The following is a 19,158-nucleotide window of genomic DNA, read 5'->3' on the forward strand; positions in this document are numbered from 1 at the left end:
GGAATCGTGAAATAAACTTTTGCACGCAAGAGGATCACTATACTATTCAGGAAAGAAAAGAAGGAAGACTCAAAAGAAAAGAATAGATACAACGAACAAATACCACAAACAGAAACCGTCATAGTCTATTTTCAATAAATCCATTCCTCGTTCATGCCCATATCATTTCATTAGTCGCTCTCAGTCAATCAGATCAGATAGTCTCCCACCCTCCGTTATTAACATCAGATTCCAGTCGACGACTAATAGTCGCGGGAACATTGTGCGCTAACCAGACGTCACGAATAAGTCTGTCGTATCGCTTCTGGTTCAGCATGAGCGGCCTGCTTCGTCGGAGGCCCGGGTCGACTTCGCCGTGGCGGTCGAGGTATGGGGCAAAGTGCCACGAGCCGCTGTGGTTGTGTAAATAGAGGACGGTACATTTGCGGATGTTGATGAAGAGGCCGATGTTTTTGGCGCATCTGTGATAAATGGTTAGTTGGGGAGGAACGGTAATTAGAGTCGAGGGTGTTGCTTACTTTAGAACATGCTGGTTACATCCGCCCAAACTGGTGCTATCCATGCAACAAACAGCTTGCGAGCAGAAAATGTCTCCACAGAACAGGCAGATGCTTGGATCGGTGAGTTCCTTCTTCGAGTTTGGACAGCGGCGCCGGTTGGCTAGCTCAATCAGACTGTCGAAATATTTCGGTAGCCCGACCAACTCAAAAATTGCTGGATGCGAAAGGCTAGGCCACAATTTGTGGTCTCCGATGCGCACGCCAGCGCGAGAGGCATTCCAGTGGAAGATCCAGCCCGAGACCATAGCATCGAATGGATTGCCACTCGCACGAGCGGGCTTTATCGATGCAAAGATATCTTCAAGAGAAGGCATGCGCAGGGTTTTGGTTAGACGGTCTAGCTCCGACGCGTCTATATCGCCGTAGCCGGCATTGGGGAACTCAACCCCGTGTTGCACATGGAGCAAAATGGCTACCTTTCGCAAGAAGGTTAGAGCATAGCTCGAGATCAGGCGTCGCAAGGCTATTATCACTCCAGGAGTGGCAGAGCCCTCGCCCTCCTTGACATAGCCAAGCTCAGCAGGGAACGAAGAGCCCTTTGCTCGCCCCACAGAGTTGGTCTTGAGCTCTGCAACAACCGTGTTGAAAAACTGTCGAGTGACCTCGAATCGTTCATCTGAAAGTTCCATCTCCAAAAGGTAGTGTGCGTCACCATTTTGGGTCAATTCTTCCTTCAGTCCCATCGGCCAAAGTATGTATGTGGCGGCAACCTTCACGATCTCAGCCACATAACACATTTGTACCAAGTGACGGACATCAAAGTCAAGGACTGGTAGAAGAGCAACCGAGCATTCGGCCAGAAACACGAATGTGTCCTTCGCAAATAGCGGTTCAATTTGGTGAACATCGTTTAGAAGAGACGAGCCTTCGAAGAACGGGTGACCAACAAATAGCTGACATAGCTTTTGGCGGTGCATCTCACGGAATTCATCTAATGACCGGCTGGTGTGGCCCGTTTTGCTATATAAACCACCGACTGATGCATAGGTTAACGCCGTCTCTGCTAGGACGCGGAGGTGAGTAAGGGTCAATTGGGGTATCTTGTCTAGAAGCGTCGAGCCCGGCTCAGACTCCACGCCACGCTGGGCAATCTCAACCGCAGCGATACTGAATCCGAAGGTCTGGAACAAAGAATCCGTATGGATTATATCATCGCTGCTGGCAGTATCAGGCGGGTGGCTGAAGGTTGAATGGATCTGATTCAGACGGAGAGTTTGCTTCAATCGTGAATAAATTTGAAGGAGCTCAGACATGGGGCTGTCACTCGAGGAAGTCGGGACCTGCTGTGGGGAACTGAGAGAAGCAGGCTCTTCGTTTGGTGGGAACAAGCCGGGCATAGGTAGCCTAGCTTGTGGGATGAAAAGAGCGGTTGATGGAAGCGAGGAAGACAGTAGCTGGTCCACCCTACCAGCAAGCGGAGGTACAAGGGTCTTGGAAAGGTAGTCGAGGAACAGCCCTTGGTATGCCTGCTGTTGCAGTTCACCATTCTCGGCAAGAAGCGCGTAGTTTAATTTATGCTCATGTGAAAGCACAGACCTGACTTCATGATTCACAAACTCATTAAACGGCAGCTTTGTCTCCAAAGGACCCGGATACAGCTCTTCCTTGCCCTTCCAGGTAATGGGCAGGAAAGCGTTACCCAGGGCCTTGCAGAGAGGGCAAACGAACTCTTTATGAGTCAGGCGCTCCGGGTGGTTTCGAGCGATTTGCTGTGTATGGCGACGCTGGGTTGCTGTGAAATAGACTTCGAAGCATGTATAGTGCATAATATGTCCACAACCAGTTGTGACAGGGCCGCGCAAAGTGTTCTTCGGGTTGAAGCCTTTGCTCAGCCCAATTTTCTCGCCGGTAACCTCTTCTCCCGAAGAGTCTAGTCGCCGTACTGTAATGTGATTTTCGCCAGCAACGCCAAATGGTCGAATATCTTCAGCCGATCTGTCGAGACTTGACGGTGTCTTGAGCACCTCTCTAATCAAGTCCGCATCTTGAATATCGGTCTGTCTCATGATGTTGCTATCTTGAATAAGCGCAAACGTGCCGTATAGCCTTGAGTCATTGGTCTCTTCCTGGCAGAGGATGCAAGTGCCGCTGGGGTATCTCCAAAGCTTGGCCTCAGGGGTAGCATCAGGCTCTGACTCCATGTCACTTAAGTCGGCCTCGCCCCAATCAATTTTGCCTTCATGATTACTGAGGAAATTCTGCTGTTGCTGCTGGAATTGGGCCATGACCTTGGCTTGGCGTTCGAGAGCTTGCTTCTTCTTTAACTCTTTTTCACCCTCCGCGTCAATGGCGGGTGAATTTGTCTCGATTCGGTCGAATGGGAACATCAATGATGCAGTGGCATGATGGTAGGCACGCGGTCTCTTCTGCCAGAAACGCTTCAGGATGTGTCGAATCTTCGGGCCATATGCGGAAAACTCGTTCATGCCAGATATCTTCTCCAGAAGACCAACGATGGTCAGGTTACCCATTTGTGTAGCCCTGGCCTTGGTTAATGCGTGAGAAACGAATGATTCCACGGACTCTTCATCGGCCTTCTCTTCATCGGTATGGTCCTCGAGGATAGCCGAAAGGACCAAATGGAGAACAACCTGGAGGAAAGTTTCGACACGGGTAGGGGGAATTGCAGGCGTGCGATCCTTGGAAGACGTCACATAATCCAGACACTGGTGCAATATTTGAGCAAATAGAGGCGTCCGAGTAAAGTGAGCCAGATCGGAGAAGGCACCGGATGTCAGAGGCCGCAGCTTAGGTTCAAAGACAATGTCAGAAGCGGGCTTTCCTGTTTGCTTGGCCTGCCATTCCCTGTAAATGCTCTCGGCCTCGTCTCTCTGGTTCTTGGTATAGTGCGCGCTGTATGGATCTATTAAACTGATAAATTCTGGTTTGAGCTCGAATGTACCAGAGTCGTTCAAGCCCTCAGGGGGGCGGAATCGCGCGATCTCCTCTAGGACGTCCTGGAAATCATCCGAGTCTCGCACCTGGTCGCTCAGACGGGTCGATAGGTCAGAGAATGAGAGCGGCTTAAAGCACAGAACGTGAGCGATTTCGCGGCTCATATTCTGGTGCACTGCAGCATCACTGTCCCCGTCGGTGGTGAGCGAGTGTCGGTCTGTCAAAAGAACAATCAACAAAAGGACAAACTCCTCGACAACATCTATGATCTTTGCATCTTCGTAACCGGTACGTGGGATATAGTTCCTAGTCATCCAATCCACGACCCCGAATCTATCTGCGATGGAAGCAAGAACTCTGCTGGGATTGCACGTCACCAAGGATGCCTGGAGCAAGAAAATGTCGCGATAATACCCAAGTTCACGACAAGAGACTCCACGATACTGTGACATTTGATGACGCAAGCTGAGACCATTGCGCACCCACATGCCAGCTTTCATCTGCGCCAGCCAGGCGCATACTCTGAGGGGATAGTCAAACATTGCGAGCAGTAAGTCTTCTGGTCCAAGTTCATTGTCAAGAATAAACTTGTCGTTGGCGACTTCGGCTGCGCTGAAGAGAACTTCACGCAATAACTCACGGCTCATACCGCGAGCGCAATCCAGCAACCATGAAACAGTATAATGGAGGGCATGGTGGAAACTCATTGCACCCTTCTCCACCACGAAGTCCACCACACGATGGCGAGAGAACTTATCCGGCTGATCAACCTCGAAGTCAAACGGCTGGAGCGTCTTGAAACGAATATACTCCTTGATTTCAGCCTGTTCAAACCGCTTGCGTTCGCACCCAACAGAGTGGACTATAGTGGAGATAGTAGCCACCGTGATCGCCCGTAACAAATTATGACCCTGGTCAATTTCGGGCTTTCTGAACGCTTCGCGGAATGCTATACACAGCCGATTGATTTCGCGCATCAGAATCGATGCGCTGATCCATGCATCATTCTCGTACTCCACGTGCTCTCCGACGGCACGCACGTTCGGGCAGATTCCCTGGGAGAGCTTGATCAAATCAAGGAATTGCAAAAGGTACTGCTCCTCAGTTCGCACCCGACTCTGCACGTATTCAGACTGCAATAGATAGCGTAGATCGCAGAAGAAATGGTATAGTCGTCGGTTATTCACAGACCCTGCATCAAACGACAAAGTTGCATTAGGGTTGACTTCGTACGGTTCGCCAACTTGCCTAGTGGTCAGGAAAGTATATAAAATAGCCATAACCTTGGTCAAAAAGTTGCCACGCAGAACTATCTCTTCTGTAATTGATGGAGTGGTAAGAAGCTGCAAGGTCAGGTTGATGATCGAATGGTCCGGTTCTCGATCTGCGATGAGATACAGCTGAGCAAGTGCACTATAGAGAGAAGACAGGCGCAGGCCCATCACTCGCTTGAACTGTGGCACGTTCACCACAGTGCTGAGATAGAGGTCGCGAAGGTCAGTACGGGCCTTTTTCCACAACCTCAAATCGAACAAGATCATCCAATCAAGTCGTGTGCGTTGCCACAGGTCCTCATAAAGAGGCACATTTCCACCCGTTACAGGAGCGGACGGACGAACTTGCCAGTGGCTCGGTGTCTTTGCAGAGGGAGGACGTCGTACATGAGAGGGAGTCCTAGGAATAGGCGTATGATACGAGCTTCCCTGAGCGTTAGGATCTTCCTGGGTAGCCTGGGATTCGCTGCGCGGCAGTCCGCCAGATTGAGGAGCTTGTGGTGGATGATTTTCTGGTGCGACTGGCTCTTGCTGTTGCTCTTCTTCCTGCTGCTCCTGCTGTTCAGCCCGCCGTTGGGCGAACGGCGACGCGAATCCAAGAATAGCTTGAGCCATTTGTAAAGCGTCATCTGTACCGCCCATCACCATATCGGCATCATCGTCAACGATGTCTTCGCGCAGCCGAGTGATCTCAAGTTCCATTTCATCGTCGCCATCATCAGCGTCTTCCTGTGGCCCAACAAGGGACTCAACAAATTCCTCGTCTTCGTCGCCGTCACCATCACCTTCCCCATTGGCCTCGTCGTCTCCGTTCTCAATATCATCCTCATCATCCTCATCCGGAGGAATTACCTCGCCTTGTGGCGTCACGCGTACCATCACAGTGCGAATTCTCTCTACTTCCATTCTAGCATTATCGTCAATTCCTTGTCGGCCAATGGCAGCGTTGAAGGCGCCGCTGCCGCGTTTCCATGAACCCAAAAGTTCCTCACAGACTGTCTGGCGCAATATGTTGTTGTCATCCAAGATACTACACCCAGAAATATCTGCCAACCACTCAACAAGAGTTCCGCACATCTGTTCACGGAACGTATCACGCGCAGAGCGAATTGTGGTTGTGACCTTGATTTGCTCAATGATTTTTGAAACCGCCAACAACCGTTTTAGGTCCTTTCCGTACTTCACAACGCTTCGTCCCATATCGTTTGTCTCCTGGGCTTTCTCCCTTCCGTACATCGCTCTCTCTCGGCAGGCTCGACTAACTTGTTCAGAAACGTCTCGGATCGTGTGTTTCTCGTCGTTCCAAAGGGCGAGGGCGAATTCCGGCTCTTCTTCCACTTCATCCCCTTCACCATACCATCCAGCGTGAAGACGAGACGCCTCCTCATCCTGTCTAATACCTTCCTCCGTCTTCGGCAAGCGCAGCTGTTCCGGAGAGCATGAAATGACATCGGAGAAGTAGTCAAGCGCACGGGAAACAGTCATCTTAATATTATCCACCCAGTCTTCCGGCAGCTGAGTCCCTGCATGCCCTTTGCCCTTGTCCTCCCCTGTATCCGTATGGATCGCACAAAACATAGGGGTCCGCCAAGCCTCCTCATCGCCACAATCGCAACAACCAGAATTTCCCGGCGACAAGTACACTTGATATTGATGTGTGCTGTGGTCAGATGCCTCAAAACATCGGCTGCAAAGACAACAGGTCTCGTCTATCCCACAAGTGGTACATCGGTATGTTGCCTCTCCAGTACGAAAGATATGTCCGCAACGTTTACCCCGCGCGGCTTCGGTGTATTCCGCGCCTTCTACGGCGCCTTGGGCCTCCGCCAGCTTCCATGGGCCATTTGGGAGTCCATTCGGAAATAGCTGGGCCAGTCGTCCTTCATTGTGTCCGGTTAAGGAGTGGAAGAGGAGCTCTAGCAGGGCTTTCTCCGCCGCGGGGCCATAGCGGTAGTTGTGTTCGGCGGGAAGTCGTAAAAGCCCTTGACCAAGGATCTTTTCACATTCCGTAAGCATCATTTATCGCCCTAGTTCTGAGACCACGACGGTCATAGGTTCAATAGAAGGAGGGGAGGAATTTTCGGTAGGACGCGGTGGGAAACTGATGTGGCGGTCGAGTAGTGTATATCCCGCCTCTTCGCCTCTTGGAGAGGGGCTTGATCTAACGGGATGAATCGGCGTAGGATATTCGAGAATCCGATATGTGAGACGACAGTGATTTTTTTCAAAAGACTAAGCAGACGCTGAGGGTTATAAGGGGGACGGAGAAAGTTCTGGAGATTGACCGTTTGGTGCTTAGTTATCGCTCAGTGAATCGATGTCACAGTGGGGAAGGGGAGAGCTGAGGAAAGCCAACACACTAGCAAGAATATGCGTACCAGGGTATTGAAGGGTCCAATTACAGGAATTTATGTCGACCTGTAAAGGATCCCAAGCTTAGTGGTGAATGAGAAGAAAGGGAAAAAAAATTAAAAAAAAATCAAGCATTGAGTTCTATGTACGAGAAGCTCTTCTGCGCTTCTGGAGCGGGATGACATACCGTTCCTCTGCTAGAGCGGCCGGGCTTGGCATTTATCACACCACAGCAGAAGTTCCCTAATGAACTCCGCGATCAAGACAACAACGACGCACGGGGATAATGAATTTACTGAGGGTGTGACAGAAGCCTTACAGGAAGTATGTTCAATGTCAAGTTACAAAATTCGAAATTCTATTTGATACAGACACACTGAGCTATAGCACATCCATCCCCATGTGATCGGTGTATAAAACCAGGCCTGACAATCCCCTGGATATCGTAGCATTTTCAATCGGTATTCAACTTCTGGAGCCCATATTTACTCATCGTCATCCTCCTCCTCGGCAGCGCCGAGGTATTGGTACTTGATGTCCTTCCATTGACGCTAGAGGTGAAACAGAAATGTCAGCATTAGCCAGTCCAGCAAAGGTGCATGTCTTATCACGTACGCCGCGGTTCCAGGTATCCCACAGCTTGTTGGTGGAGGTGTCGAAGGCACTGTTTCGCGAAATAGTCAGAACGTCGAAGGCGTAGAGGTATGTTTAGAATTATGACACGCACACTTCGAATGCGAAAGCACCGGCGAATATGGAAGTCAGGTAGACAGCATTCCGGCGGATTAGGGTCCTATACGTCGTTGAAAACTCGGTTGTTAGCAAAGCCAGTAAAACAGCGGCCAACTTCATCCGCCGAGGACCGGGAAAGGGGAGACGTGCTGGTAGAGAGAAGCAGCGAACTAGAACGGGGAGACCCTGCAGTTAGCCATTGAACCCGGACGTATGCAATTTCGTCAGAGAACTTACTGCGCCGGCCATCGTGACGGATACAAGCAACGAGAGATGAAGGGAGAGGATGCGGGGGCGCAAAGAGGCTCAGATGCTCACGACGGAACGGGCGACGGGGAGGTTGTCGGATTTGAGGTTTGAACGAAAAGCAGCGGGAATCACCGACCCGTTGATTGGCCAGCCGGGTCTTAATGTTGTGCATGTATAATTACATAATATCGATCATAAATTCGGATCTCAGCATTATTACCCTCTTTCTTTTGGTGGGATGATAGCCCGGTGAATAATAACACTTCTGACTGCTGGAGTCAACTCCTGCTGTCTGCTACAGACGGTCTCGACCTTGACCTATTTTTTGGACTATCCAAAACCGTCAAGATAGCCTGTCCGCCCGTTTATCCCACGATCCCACGATCCCATTGAAACCCCACTCGACTTTTTTCCTTTCAAGCATCGCCGAATTCCCCCGATCCCTTACTGAGGCTCCTCAAAACGAACAATGGCGTCACCTAACACATCCGGCACTGTCACCAGGTCCGGAATCACAACCGACTCGGTCACCGGAGAACGCTACATCCCATCCTCGGTTAGAGCAGATGGTTCGAAGCGCAAGGAGATCAAGGTCCGGCCAGGGTACCGTCCCCCGGAGGATGTGGAATTGTACAAGAACCGAGCTGCAGAGGCCTGGAAGAATCGCGGAAAATCGGGTGTACCTGGAGCCGTGCCTGGAGCCGAAAGCTTGAAGGACGATGACACTACAAAACCTGGCAGCGCTGCTAGCAACAAGAATGCCAAGCGACGAGAAGCGAAGAAGAAAGCGAAGGCTACGCAGGATGATACAGATACCCCGAATGGCAGGGACATTTCTCAGATTGAGGACTGGCGTGCGGCTCCCTCTGGCGGTGATACAAAACAACCAGATGGCTCGGAGGCCGCCGCAGCTCCCGTCGACCCCGAAGTAGAGCAGGAGAAGAAGGCTCGCAATTTGAAGAAGAAGCTCAAGCAGGCTCGAGACCTAAAAGACAAGAAAATCAAGGGTGAGGCCTTGCTACCGGAGCAGCTAGAGAAGGTGATCAAGATCCAGGAGCTGATTCGCCAACTCGATTCGCTTGGGTTTGATGCCAACGGAGAAAAGAAAGAGGGTGAAGAGGAGAAGCAAGAGAAGTAGGACGTTTCGTCAGCATTCGGCGGCATAATCTACACGGAACCATTTTCATCCCACACCATGGCAATTCTCGTCTCATGGTCACGGCAAATCGCCAAGCCCGTAGTCAGCAGTTATATCGATGTCAGGGCGACCGACTATAACACGAGACTCAGCGGCTATCGCACAGCTACCATTGTCTACTCCAGCTTCATTAAGTGGCTCATATATCCTGTGGTTTGAGCCAGTACTCCCCAAGATCACGAAGCACACCAGACCCCCAGAGCTCTTGCCGACAGGGGCTCTATCTCACAAGAAGGCTAATCTATGATGTAAAATCGAATGAAAGCTGAGTTGACATAAGAGTGATAGAGGCGACGGACTGGGGTATATTCGATCTTGCTATCTTTCTAACTACGTGCTCCAATAATAATGTTCTCTAATACAAATGCTATCCACCTGAAGCATTAGGCTGCCGGGCTAGAACGAACTAAAGCTCAGTTTAGTTACGAGTCATAGCGACCACGCGATCGTGAGCAGCAATAATGCCGCCCTCCTGCTCCCAGTGCATTGTCGCAGGCACAGGGCGCAATTCGTCAGGGTTAAAAGGCCTGACGCCGTATGCTGCAGCGAGATAAGCCTGACGGACGCTGTCCACTACGCCAGTGCCGCCCATTGCGTACCAAGCTCCAGCAAGAGTGATACGCTGGTCAAATTCATCCTTAATCGCACGTGAAAGGTACTTCATACGCTCGACATGCCCAACAGTGGGTTGTGGAATGGCCTCGCGCTGCAATCGAGAGCGGGTCACAGTCGGAGAGTCTGTAATGCCGAGGTGTCGTTTGAGCAAGGATTGAGCCATCGCAACCGCGGTGTCATGGTCGGGGTAATCCGACTCTTTCCAGCCATCCCAATAATGACCGCCCATCATGATCGTAAGTTTTGTGCCAGGAGCTGTATCCTGGCCCACGCTAGATTCCGACGCGAAGATCACGCCTAGCGCTCTCTCAGGGTTCTGACCGTAAGGTATCGTCTTGGGAATCAAGTATCCGAAGCCTCTGACAGGCAACAAATCGGGATTCGGGTAGTAAAGGTTGACGACCATAGTAGTCACTGCGTAGTTGTGCGCTTTCAGCGCATCGATTGTGCGAGTAGGTTTCTTTGCACTCTTGTCAGGTCCTTTGTATTGGAGTTGTGTCGCAAGGTTAGGTGCTGAGTTGGTAGCAATGAGACGGTCGTGGCGGCGTGATTTACCATCACAATCAACCTATAGATACAATCAGACTGGATACACAAAAGATCTTTTGTCCAGACAAGCTTCTATTTTGACATACCGTGAGCTTGGGATTCTGAGGATTTTGACGAATACTTGTGACATTCGCATTCGTCAAAACTTGCACTTTATTGGATCGTTTCAGGGCTGTGAGTAGAGTGTCTGCGAGCTGGCCAGCACCATGTTTCAGAGTTAAGGTACTGCCGTTTCGCACAAGAACTTCCAGGCTGTTGATGAATCTTGGCGGCTTCGTCTTGCCTATTACAAGTGCAGCTATCTGGTCGTCCGTGACGACAAGCTTTCTGCCAGCCCTCATGTTTTCAATGATCCCAGCGAGCACGCTCTTCCCCTTCCTCTCACCAAGCCGAATCCAACCAAAAATTGCTTCCGCACTTAGTTTGTCGATATCTCCAGCTAATATACCATGGTACATGCTAGAAACCAGATTGTTCGCTACCTCCGGACTCCATCGGCGCGATATGAAATCTGTAACTGACTCGTCTTCAGGCATGTTTGCGTGGCATTCTTTAGCGGGCTCGGTGATGAAGCTCCACAGCAAAGTCTCAAAGAGGGGTTCCCGCAATAGAGTTGACAACAGTGTTGAAATCTGTGTTATTGGGCTGACACCTTTCTGGGGCGTTGGTACACGAACAAGGTGATCGGGATAGTAGATATAGCGATTTTGGGCTGCGGGCGCTGCTTTCGATGTAACGAGCATATCATCCTCTAAGTCTAGATCGGCTAACTATGTAAATCATTAGACATCAGCACTGTAATTGAATCGCTTAAAGGATATCTCGGCGCGGCTGGCTATACCAAATCCAAGAGTGGAAGAGAGGAGGAGCTGAGTCGTAATGTGCGCGGGCCATACTCGAAGACAATATCACCCCCATCGACGTTTATTGTTTCCGACTCGAGCCAGCCACCCACACGAGGCGCCTTCTCGTAGAGCGTAATCTTGGAGCATAATGGGTCTTTAGAAAGTCGATACGCTGTTGTAAGACCGGTGATTCCACCACCTATGACCGCGGCGTCGAACCCGCGAGCGCGATCATGCAACGAACGTCGTGGACCATTGCGAAAGAACAACGCCAATGGTGCTCGGGTGACTTTTAATGCACGGCTAGAGGCATATGGAAGACGCATCTCAACGGAAATGACGAGCTCGAGTCATTGGGAGCTTTTCAAAAGTTGCCAGTTGGGTTAACGCAGTGAGATCCAGAGGTCACGCAACTCCAATTCCCCAGACTCCGCAGATGCTCCGAGATGATGTAATGTTACGGTTATTATACACTAAATTACACGACCTCCAGCCTCCAATCGTCTCTGTTGCGACGGAATTTATCATAGTAGTATACTAGGTATCTAAGTGGCAATCCTACGGTACCTAGGAGAACTGATCTTCAGTTGTCTGTAGAAAGACAGTAGTCGTAGTAGTATCATGCGACGAAGAGCAACGTCTTCGGCTCCACTTAAATTTTGTATCCAGACTCTATTTACAGGCATATCATCTCACTCAAACAGACCCAGTGATATCAGTTATTAAAAAAGAAACTACTGCTAACGCCTAGCCCATCACCCGACCATCGCCCTCGACTTGAAATATAGGAGCAGATAATACACGTTAAAGGGCACGAAGAAGAATTGTTCGTGAAGTATCGAATTTTGAAACATATCATGAGGTCGTGATCTCCTGTGAAGAGCCGTCCGCAGTAGATTCCGGCTTGATCAGCTCCTCGGGAGACTCCTCATCATTAACAAACCTCCGCTCGCTGACGCGTGCTTTGCCCTGCGCGGAGTCTGCGGTCCAGACTTTATCGGGAAACGACCCTCGTTGGCCTTCAGCGTGCTTGTAAGGACAAGTAGGATTGAGACAAGGGTTGAATTTGCAGGCAGTCTGGAGGTGCGTGAACTTGCAGTCGGCGGCCGTACAATTGGCGCCGTTGCGGCAAAGCGGCATAGAGGGGTGTTTGAAATGGCAGTGGGGATTCGTGCAATTAGGGAAGAATCGGCAAAACTCTTCGGCCTGGTGAGCCGATTTCACAGCTGGCGAGGGATGCCGTCCGGTACATTTCCGGTTCTTGCATGCTGCACCATAAGAGCATGGGTCCGCAATGTCGATCGGAGTACCTTCGGGGGCTGCGGGGGATTGATGCGCAAAGGGGCAATCCTTCCGCGTACAACGAAGGTTGAAGTGACAAACATTGTCAGTGTTGTTTTCATCCTGGCCACCATTTTGGGTTTGCTGATCGGGACTTGTATCCATATCAGTGTCAATATTTTTCGAGTCCGTTCGGTTTCCGAAGCCTCCTTGTTGACGGGGACCCCTAGGGCGTTCGACTCGGTCGGACAACGAGCGTTGGCCGCCAGTCTGCTGGAAGGCTGGGTTGATTGCCGGAGGAACAAAGCCGGGCATCAGTTGCGACATCATCCTGGCTTGTTCTTCAAGAAGCGACATTAGGTGCATCTGGTCGTTCGGGTTCATGTTCATCAGATTACCCGCACCACCGGCCATTGGATTGTTGCCCATACCCAAGGCGCCCATTTGTCGTCCACCAAACGTTCGTCCGTTGCCATTCTGGTTGAAACGTCCTCCTCTCATCCCGCCGCGAGCGTGGGTGTTTATTCGGCCGCCACCAGTCTGGTCGCGAATTCGATGCAAACCAGAATCCCCCCGCTCCAGACTTCTGTTGATTTGGTTCAGCATCCGACCTCTTCCACCTTGACTGCCTTGGCGACCGTTGCGCATGGATTTTGGTCCGGTCGGTCTGTGGTGTTATCCGTCAGTCCCAGGCGCATATAAATGACACTCGAAAGGGGATACATACATTCCATCTCCCGTTACGTCGCCCATGTTCATATCAGAGGATTGAAAGTCATTTCCAGGCCCTTGCGCCTGAGGGGTTGAGGTCTCTTGGTCGTTAAACGAGGGAATTGCTTGAGGGTTCTCATCTGACGTCGTCGCGGTCTGGCCATTGATTTGCTGGTTGAGAGTCTCGACCTGTTCAAAGAGCCACCTTGAGAAGTCCAGCGCCTGTGTGTCTCCTTCGCCGAGTCCGAGAAGATCGTTGGAAAGTTCACTCGCAATTTGATCCTGGGTTTTGCCGTTGACGAGCATCAAGATGACATACTCTGTCAAGGCCAAATCGCTGCTATCAGAGCTCCACCCCATCTCAACCAGCTTTGGCTGAATAGCATTACTCAGAGCCTCCGCTAAAGGAGTGCCAACCGCAACAGTAGCCATGGTGATTTGCGCCGGCGCGGAGATCGGGGAAACGCAATAATAAAGGGCAAAAAAAGGTCTTGAGAAGATAGGGGGCAAAGTCCTGCGTTGCCTGTGTGTTGGATTTTAGGAAGAGGAAACGACTGCCGATATAAATGAGCAGATTCACAAAGAGCCTGCAAGGGTGGAAGGTGATAAAGAATTATTGTCTCCCGTGTCAAAGCCCAAGTTTGGAGATGATGAAAGATGCGCCAAGAATACTCTAGGTGCATTCTGCACGTGATCAGTTCTCGGTGGCGCTGAGATTTTATGCGCCTGATTACTAATGTATGCACGTCTTTCATCTAATGTTTCCAATCCTCCCACTTGGCTGCCATTCATTGTACATTGGGTGGTCAGGTCTTGTTGTTGCAGACTTTAATAGAGTACCGTTTTTGAACCATGGCTCTGCGAAAATAGTGGTTTGAGAGATTTCAAGATACCTTATGCTAAAAATATATCACTTCGCAGCAGGAGATAGAATATATATTCAGTTGTTAACATGTTCCCAACATAATAATAACCTCTTTGAATTGAATTTGAGTACAAAGTTTTCCGTTAACCATCCATTGTATTGGACTGCATCTGTTTCATCTAAATATGGCCATCTTCAGGGAACAATGGGAAAATTATTTCTTGGTCTATCAACATCATCGCTTCTACATATTAGAGAACATCAAGACTTAAGAACCGTAAACAGCCTCAAGAGACAGAGGCGACAAGGTCGCACCAACCAACTAATTGTATCCAGTAAGTATGCAAATTTTTGGGCAAGAGCCCGGTGCCTGCTACATAGGTATGCAGCACCCTGAACGGATGCATTCGGGAAGGTTCAGAAAGGCCCCGTCCCGCCATAGCTTCGTAGTCTGTCTGTACATGAATTATCCGCCAGACTCCCATCACCTATTGGCCTGCAAAGATAGTCATCCAGAGCTGCTATAACGAGTGTTGCACAAGCTACTAACTATTGCATCCAAGGAAACACCGCCGAAAAATTACTCCGTAGTCCGGATTGTGTACACGAGAGGTTGTCACCTGCATATTGGCCTGCATTGCGAATTTAGGAAAGAGAGATTGCTGAAATTTTTTCTTCTTAATTTATTTTTTTTGCAATATACTCCTCCGGCATCGTCTATCTAGCATTATCAGCTACCCTCGGTCTTCTATTCATATTGGTATTGTTTTGTTATTGTTATCGTTCCCACGCCAAGCAAAGGGACTCCCAAGCTACGGGAAGTTGTCACGCGAACTGCCCGATCGGATCATCCGCTGGTTGAGCTTCTGCTTAAGCTCCATCCAATAACCTCGTCTCCCGTCTTCACGCTCTCTGGTTCCTCGGAAACTATCCATAACATCTTCATTATTATCCAGTATCTTTTTTGTCAATATTGTTAGACCGTGATAGTCATTCAGATGAGGTCAGCGACAGTCTCTCTGGGGCTGATCGGCGGCATTTCCGCCCTTGGGATTCCCCTCCCCGAGACCCTTGAACAACAGACCCTCGCCGGTAATGTACAGAAAGAGCTTGTGAGCTCCTCCGGGTTGCAAGACCAAATCCATGTCAGCAACCTCCTCGATCGGGCCAAGACTTTGTATAGCATTGCGGAGCGGGGGATAGACGAATACAACCACCCGACTCGTGTTATCGGTAGCAAGGGTACGTCTGAACATTAGAGTTTTGTCTATTACAAGCACTCATATATTGATGTTTAGGACATTTGGGAACGTTGGATTATATCTACTCGACAATAGTTGGGCTGGGCGACTACTACGATGTTACAAACCAGTCTTTTCCAGCTGTCTCGGGCAACGTTTTTGAGTCTCGTCTCGTTATCGGGCATGAAGTGCCAGCGTCCGCCCGCCCTATGGGGTTGACTCCACCAACAAGTAACAAAGAACCCGTCTACGGCGCACTGAAACTTGTCTCTAATCAAGGGTGTGAGGAGGCCGACTATCCCTCTGACCTTTCTGGTGCAATCGCCTTGATCGAACGCGGTACTTGCCCTTTCGGCACCAAATCAGAATTAGCCGGAAAGGCGGGTGCAATCGCCGCAGTAGTTTATAATAACGAGCAAGGAGAGGTGAGCGGAACACTGGGAACTCCGTCGCCAAACCACGTTGCTACCTTTGGTATATCCGATACCGACGCCGCGCCCTACGTTCAGCAGCTGAAGGAGGGAAAGAAGGTTGATTCAATAGCTTATATTGATGCAACAGTCGACACGATTGAGACCACAAACATCATTGCGCAAACGAAGGGAGGCGACCCCCAGAATTGCGTAATGCTTGGAGGTCACAGTGACAGTGTCCCGGAAGGACCTGGTATCAATGACGACGGTTCTGGCACTTTGACTCTTCTAGAGGTTGCGACTCAACTCACCAAATATAGCGTAAATAACTGCGTACGTTTCGCGTGGTGGGCGGCTGAGGAAGAGGGCCTGTTGGGTTCCGACTACTATGTATCGGGTCTCAGCGAGGAGGAAAACTTGAAGATCCGCCTCTTCATGGATTACGATATGTTGGCATCCCCCAACTTTGCCTATCAAGTTTACAATGCCACCAATGCCGTTAACCCTGCTGGGTCCGAGGAGTTGCGTGACCTTTACACCGAGTTCTACACCTCCCACGGACTCAACTTCACCTACATTCCTTTCGATGGAAGGAGTGATTACGATGGCTTCATTCGGAACGGTATTCCCGGCGGTGGTATTGCCACGGGGGCAGAGGGGGTGAAGACCAAGGAAGAACAGGCGATGTTTGGGGGCAACGTAGGCGATTGGTATGACCCCTGCTATCACCAGTTGTGCGATGACCTCGGAAATGTCAACGCCACTGCTTGGGATATCAACAGCAAGGTATGTTTTGATCCTTTTGATATTACCTGTCACACAAACTAACAAATTTTGGCCTTATAGCTGGTTGCCCACACTGTTGCCACGTACGCAGTCTCGTTTGATGGATTCCCAGAACGGACGCGTACCAACAGTAACTCGATGGAACTCGAGAAGCGTAAATACCATGGCCCTAAGCTACTCATGTAAACCAATTAGGCTGGGCGTCAAACTGATAGACATTATTTGAAACCTCAAGTATCTCTCGATTCTCGGACCCAGTCTTTTTCGCTTTCTTATTTCTTCTTATGGTGGCAGGAACCTCCCGCGTAGCTTCCCCCTTCACTGAGGCTGCCTTCACACGCGGGCACGCTTAGTCGCTTTCCCACACACAATCTTCTCATCCTGGCCAGACCATATTTCTGTTCTACTTATCTCACATTGCTCCCTCGTAACTCATCTAGAGTGGCGTTTTATACAAGTTATAGCAAGCCACAACTTGAAGAAGCCTCACTGGCATTAAATGTCAGTCCTTGAGATGGATTCCTCCAAGCATTCTGTTCCAGCACGTCCATTTAAGATGACTTTCAAATGCATGAAGTGCAAGTCGAAAACTTTCAACTCCGCCGAAGCATTGGCCGCTCATCAGGCTGCGTTGGGCCATGGTCAGGAAGGCTATGAACATTGCGAAAGGTTGAATGACGGGAACCTGACAATTATAAACCGATACTATACGTCGTCGAAAAATAGCACCAGCGGAGACAAACATCGCGGCCACAGACCTGCACGACACAGAGATCCTGGCGTTCGACTGGATCTTGCTACTCATAAGCGAACTTTTACTGTCCTTTCAAAGGAGGAACATGGTTTTCTTCACGATAAACTCTTAGCAGCATGCCACTTATCTGCACGCCTTCAGGCACAGGGATACAGGCTCACAGTTGAACCCCCTGAAAAGAAGCCTCGTAAGGACAGACCACCGAAAGAAAAGTCGCCCAAGGATAAGGACGCTGAAGTCAAAATTCAGGAAGTGAAGCAACTCGATGCGAAGTTGCCCCAAAACAAGCCACCCGACAAAAAGACCTCGACGAACTCATCCAAATCTTCGAACGACAAACCCAAGGAGCCTATCTTTTTCTTCCACACGCCACAGTCAGTCCCTCGACGATCATTCCAGACAAGGAAAGCAATAGCTCTCGACTGTGAGATGGTTGAAGTAATGGGTGGCCAGGATGAGGTAGCCTTCTTCAGTGCCGTTGACTTCTTGACGGGAGAGGTGCTCATCCACAAATACGTCCAACCTACGAAAAGAGTTGTCCACTGGCGAACGCAGGTAAGTGGAATAACGCCGATGGCCATGAACGCCGCAGCACGAGCTGGCCAGGCGTTGCTGGGGTGGAAATCTGCTCAACAAGCGCTTTGGAAGTACGCCGACGCGGACACCGTCCTTATTGGACACTGCCTCAACAACGACCTCAAAGTTCTTCGAATAATTCACCCAAAAATTGTAGACTCTGCAATCTTATCGAGTGAAGCGGTTTTCAACCTGGCGCCCGATGTGTCACTCAGACGGATCTGGGCGCTGAAGTTGGTCACGAAGGAGTTTCTTAATCGGGCCATTCAGACTGGAGGTAAAAGAGGGCACGATTGTCTTGAGGATGCCTACAGCGCCCGGGATGTCGTTATTTGGTGCCTCAGAAACCCTGACAAGTTGATGGTTTGGGCACAGAATGCTAGAGCCGAGCATGAGGCCAAGATGGAACAGCTGCGCAAGGAGCGTGAGGCTCGGGCCCAGGAGGAGAAGGAGAAAGCAGAGAAGGAGAAAGCAGAGAAGGAGAAAGCAGAGAAGGAGAAAGCAGAGAAGGAGAAAGCAGAGAAGGAGACAAATGAGAAAATGAAGGAATCGGAGATTCTCGAGAAAAGTGGGAATGCGAATTCAAGTGCAAAGGTTGTGCCACTGGAGAGCTGTCAAGTGCTGGATAACCCTGAATTGCCAGCCGAACCAGGTTGCCTGGTCTCATAGAGGTGCCAGATGGTTCACCTGGCCGGGGGTATTCCCATGATGGGGCTCTCTAAACTAGCCAGCACGGAGCCAGCTTTATTCTCAATCAATGGATTTTCGTGAGGCGTTCGTTAACAAATAGACAATGGTAACTATCAGTTTCTTATGCATAAATCAGCATAAAGTTTATGCGAGACATAACCCCCATATTTAGTACGCTTATTCTGGAAGGATAATCCAAGCGCAAGAACCAATCAGTTTGAAAGCATTGATGGGCTGGTATTGATCTTACTGAGACCAGACAGTCAGCGAGGGCCTCTACGAGCTTTTGTGCGACTTCTCAACATTCTTTCCCAAAACTCCGACTGTCCTTAATAATTTTATTCTGACTCGCTATATTGGCCAGAGAAACTTCCCCTCGGTCATCTGGCTGTTCATTGCAACAAAATGATACCATTGATATCATTATTACCTCGGAGCCGGTCGCCTAACGCCCCCGTGCCGCTAAGACAACGCGGGGTTCGCAAGGACACCCAAATAGGGTATGGAGCTGCGTATCTTCAACATGTGCGCAACGGATTATCTTGCAATTGCCCCAGCGCTGAATGGCTAGT

General features: G+C 50.0%; 7 protein-coding genes across 7 annotated transcripts; 3 read left to right on the plus strand and 4 right to left on the minus strand.

Annotated features, from left to right (window-relative positions):
- Positions 1 to 193: 193 nt before the first annotated feature.
- On the minus strand, positions 194 to 6,748 carry APUU_40436A (putative ubiquitin-protein ligase E3 component (UBR1); the record flags this gene model as incomplete). The annotated part of the gene is made up of 2 exons (XM_041703508.1): positions 194 to 461; positions 519 to 6,748. 2 exons carry the CDS (start codon positions 6,746 to 6,748, stop codon positions 194 to 196), a joined length of 6,498 nt encoding a protein of 2,165 aa, XP_041556186.1.
- A 1,047-nt stretch (positions 6,749 to 7,795) lies between these two features.
- Positions 7,796 to 8,234, minus strand: APUU_40437A (uncharacterized protein; the record flags this gene model as incomplete). The annotated part of the gene is made up of 2 exons (XM_041703509.1): positions 7,796 to 7,983; positions 8,051 to 8,234. 2 exons carry the CDS (start codon positions 8,232 to 8,234, stop codon positions 7,796 to 7,798), a joined length of 372 nt encoding a protein of 123 aa, XP_041556187.1.
- Positions 8,235 to 8,531: 297 nt separating this feature from the next.
- On the plus strand, positions 8,532 to 9,200 carry APUU_40438S (putative RNA binding protein Pym; the record flags this gene model as incomplete). The annotated part of the gene is made up of 1 exon (XM_041703510.1): positions 8,532 to 9,200. One exon carries the CDS (start codon positions 8,532 to 8,534, stop codon positions 9,198 to 9,200), a length of 669 nt encoding a protein of 222 aa, XP_041556188.1.
- Positions 9,201 to 9,678: 478 nt separating this feature from the next.
- hem14 (oxygen-dependent protoporphyrinogen oxidase) lies at positions 9,679 to 11,167 on the minus strand (the record flags this gene model as incomplete). The annotated part of the gene is made up of 2 exons (XM_041703511.1): positions 9,679 to 10,443; positions 10,511 to 11,167. 2 exons carry the CDS (start codon positions 11,165 to 11,167, stop codon positions 9,679 to 9,681), a joined length of 1,422 nt encoding a protein of 473 aa, XP_041556189.1.
- A 957-nt stretch (positions 11,168 to 12,124) lies between these two features.
- Positions 12,125 to 13,693, minus strand: APUU_40440A (mRNA-binding protein NAB2; the record flags this gene model as incomplete). The annotated part of the gene is made up of 2 exons (XM_041703512.1): positions 12,125 to 13,217; positions 13,278 to 13,693. The coding sequence occupies 2 exons, from the start codon at positions 13,691 to 13,693 to the stop codon at positions 12,125 to 12,127; spliced, it is 1,509 nt and encodes a 502-aa protein (XP_041556190.1).
- Positions 13,694 to 15,124: 1,431 nt separating this feature from the next.
- Positions 15,125 to 16,752, plus strand: APUU_40441S (uncharacterized protein; the record flags this gene model as incomplete). Its single annotated transcript, XM_041703513.1, has 3 exons — positions 15,125 to 15,368; positions 15,425 to 16,566; positions 16,627 to 16,752. 3 exons carry the CDS (start codon positions 15,125 to 15,127, stop codon positions 16,750 to 16,752), a joined length of 1,512 nt encoding a protein of 503 aa, XP_041556191.1.
- Positions 16,753 to 17,122: 370 nt separating this feature from the next.
- APUU_40442S (uncharacterized protein) lies at positions 17,123 to 18,565 on the plus strand (the record flags this gene model as incomplete). The annotated part of the gene is made up of 1 exon (XM_041703514.1): positions 17,123 to 18,565. The coding sequence occupies one exon, from the start codon at positions 17,123 to 17,125 to the stop codon at positions 18,563 to 18,565; it is 1,443 nt and encodes a 480-aa protein (XP_041556192.1).
- Positions 18,566 to 19,158: the final 593 nt, after the last annotated feature.

The sequence above is a fragment of the Aspergillus puulaauensis genome, chromosome 4 (assembly GCF_016861865.1).
Source record: "Aspergillus puulaauensis MK2 DNA, chromosome 4, nearly complete sequence".
Lineage (NCBI taxonomy): Eukaryota > Fungi > Ascomycota > Eurotiomycetes > Eurotiales > Aspergillaceae > Aspergillus > Aspergillus puulaauensis.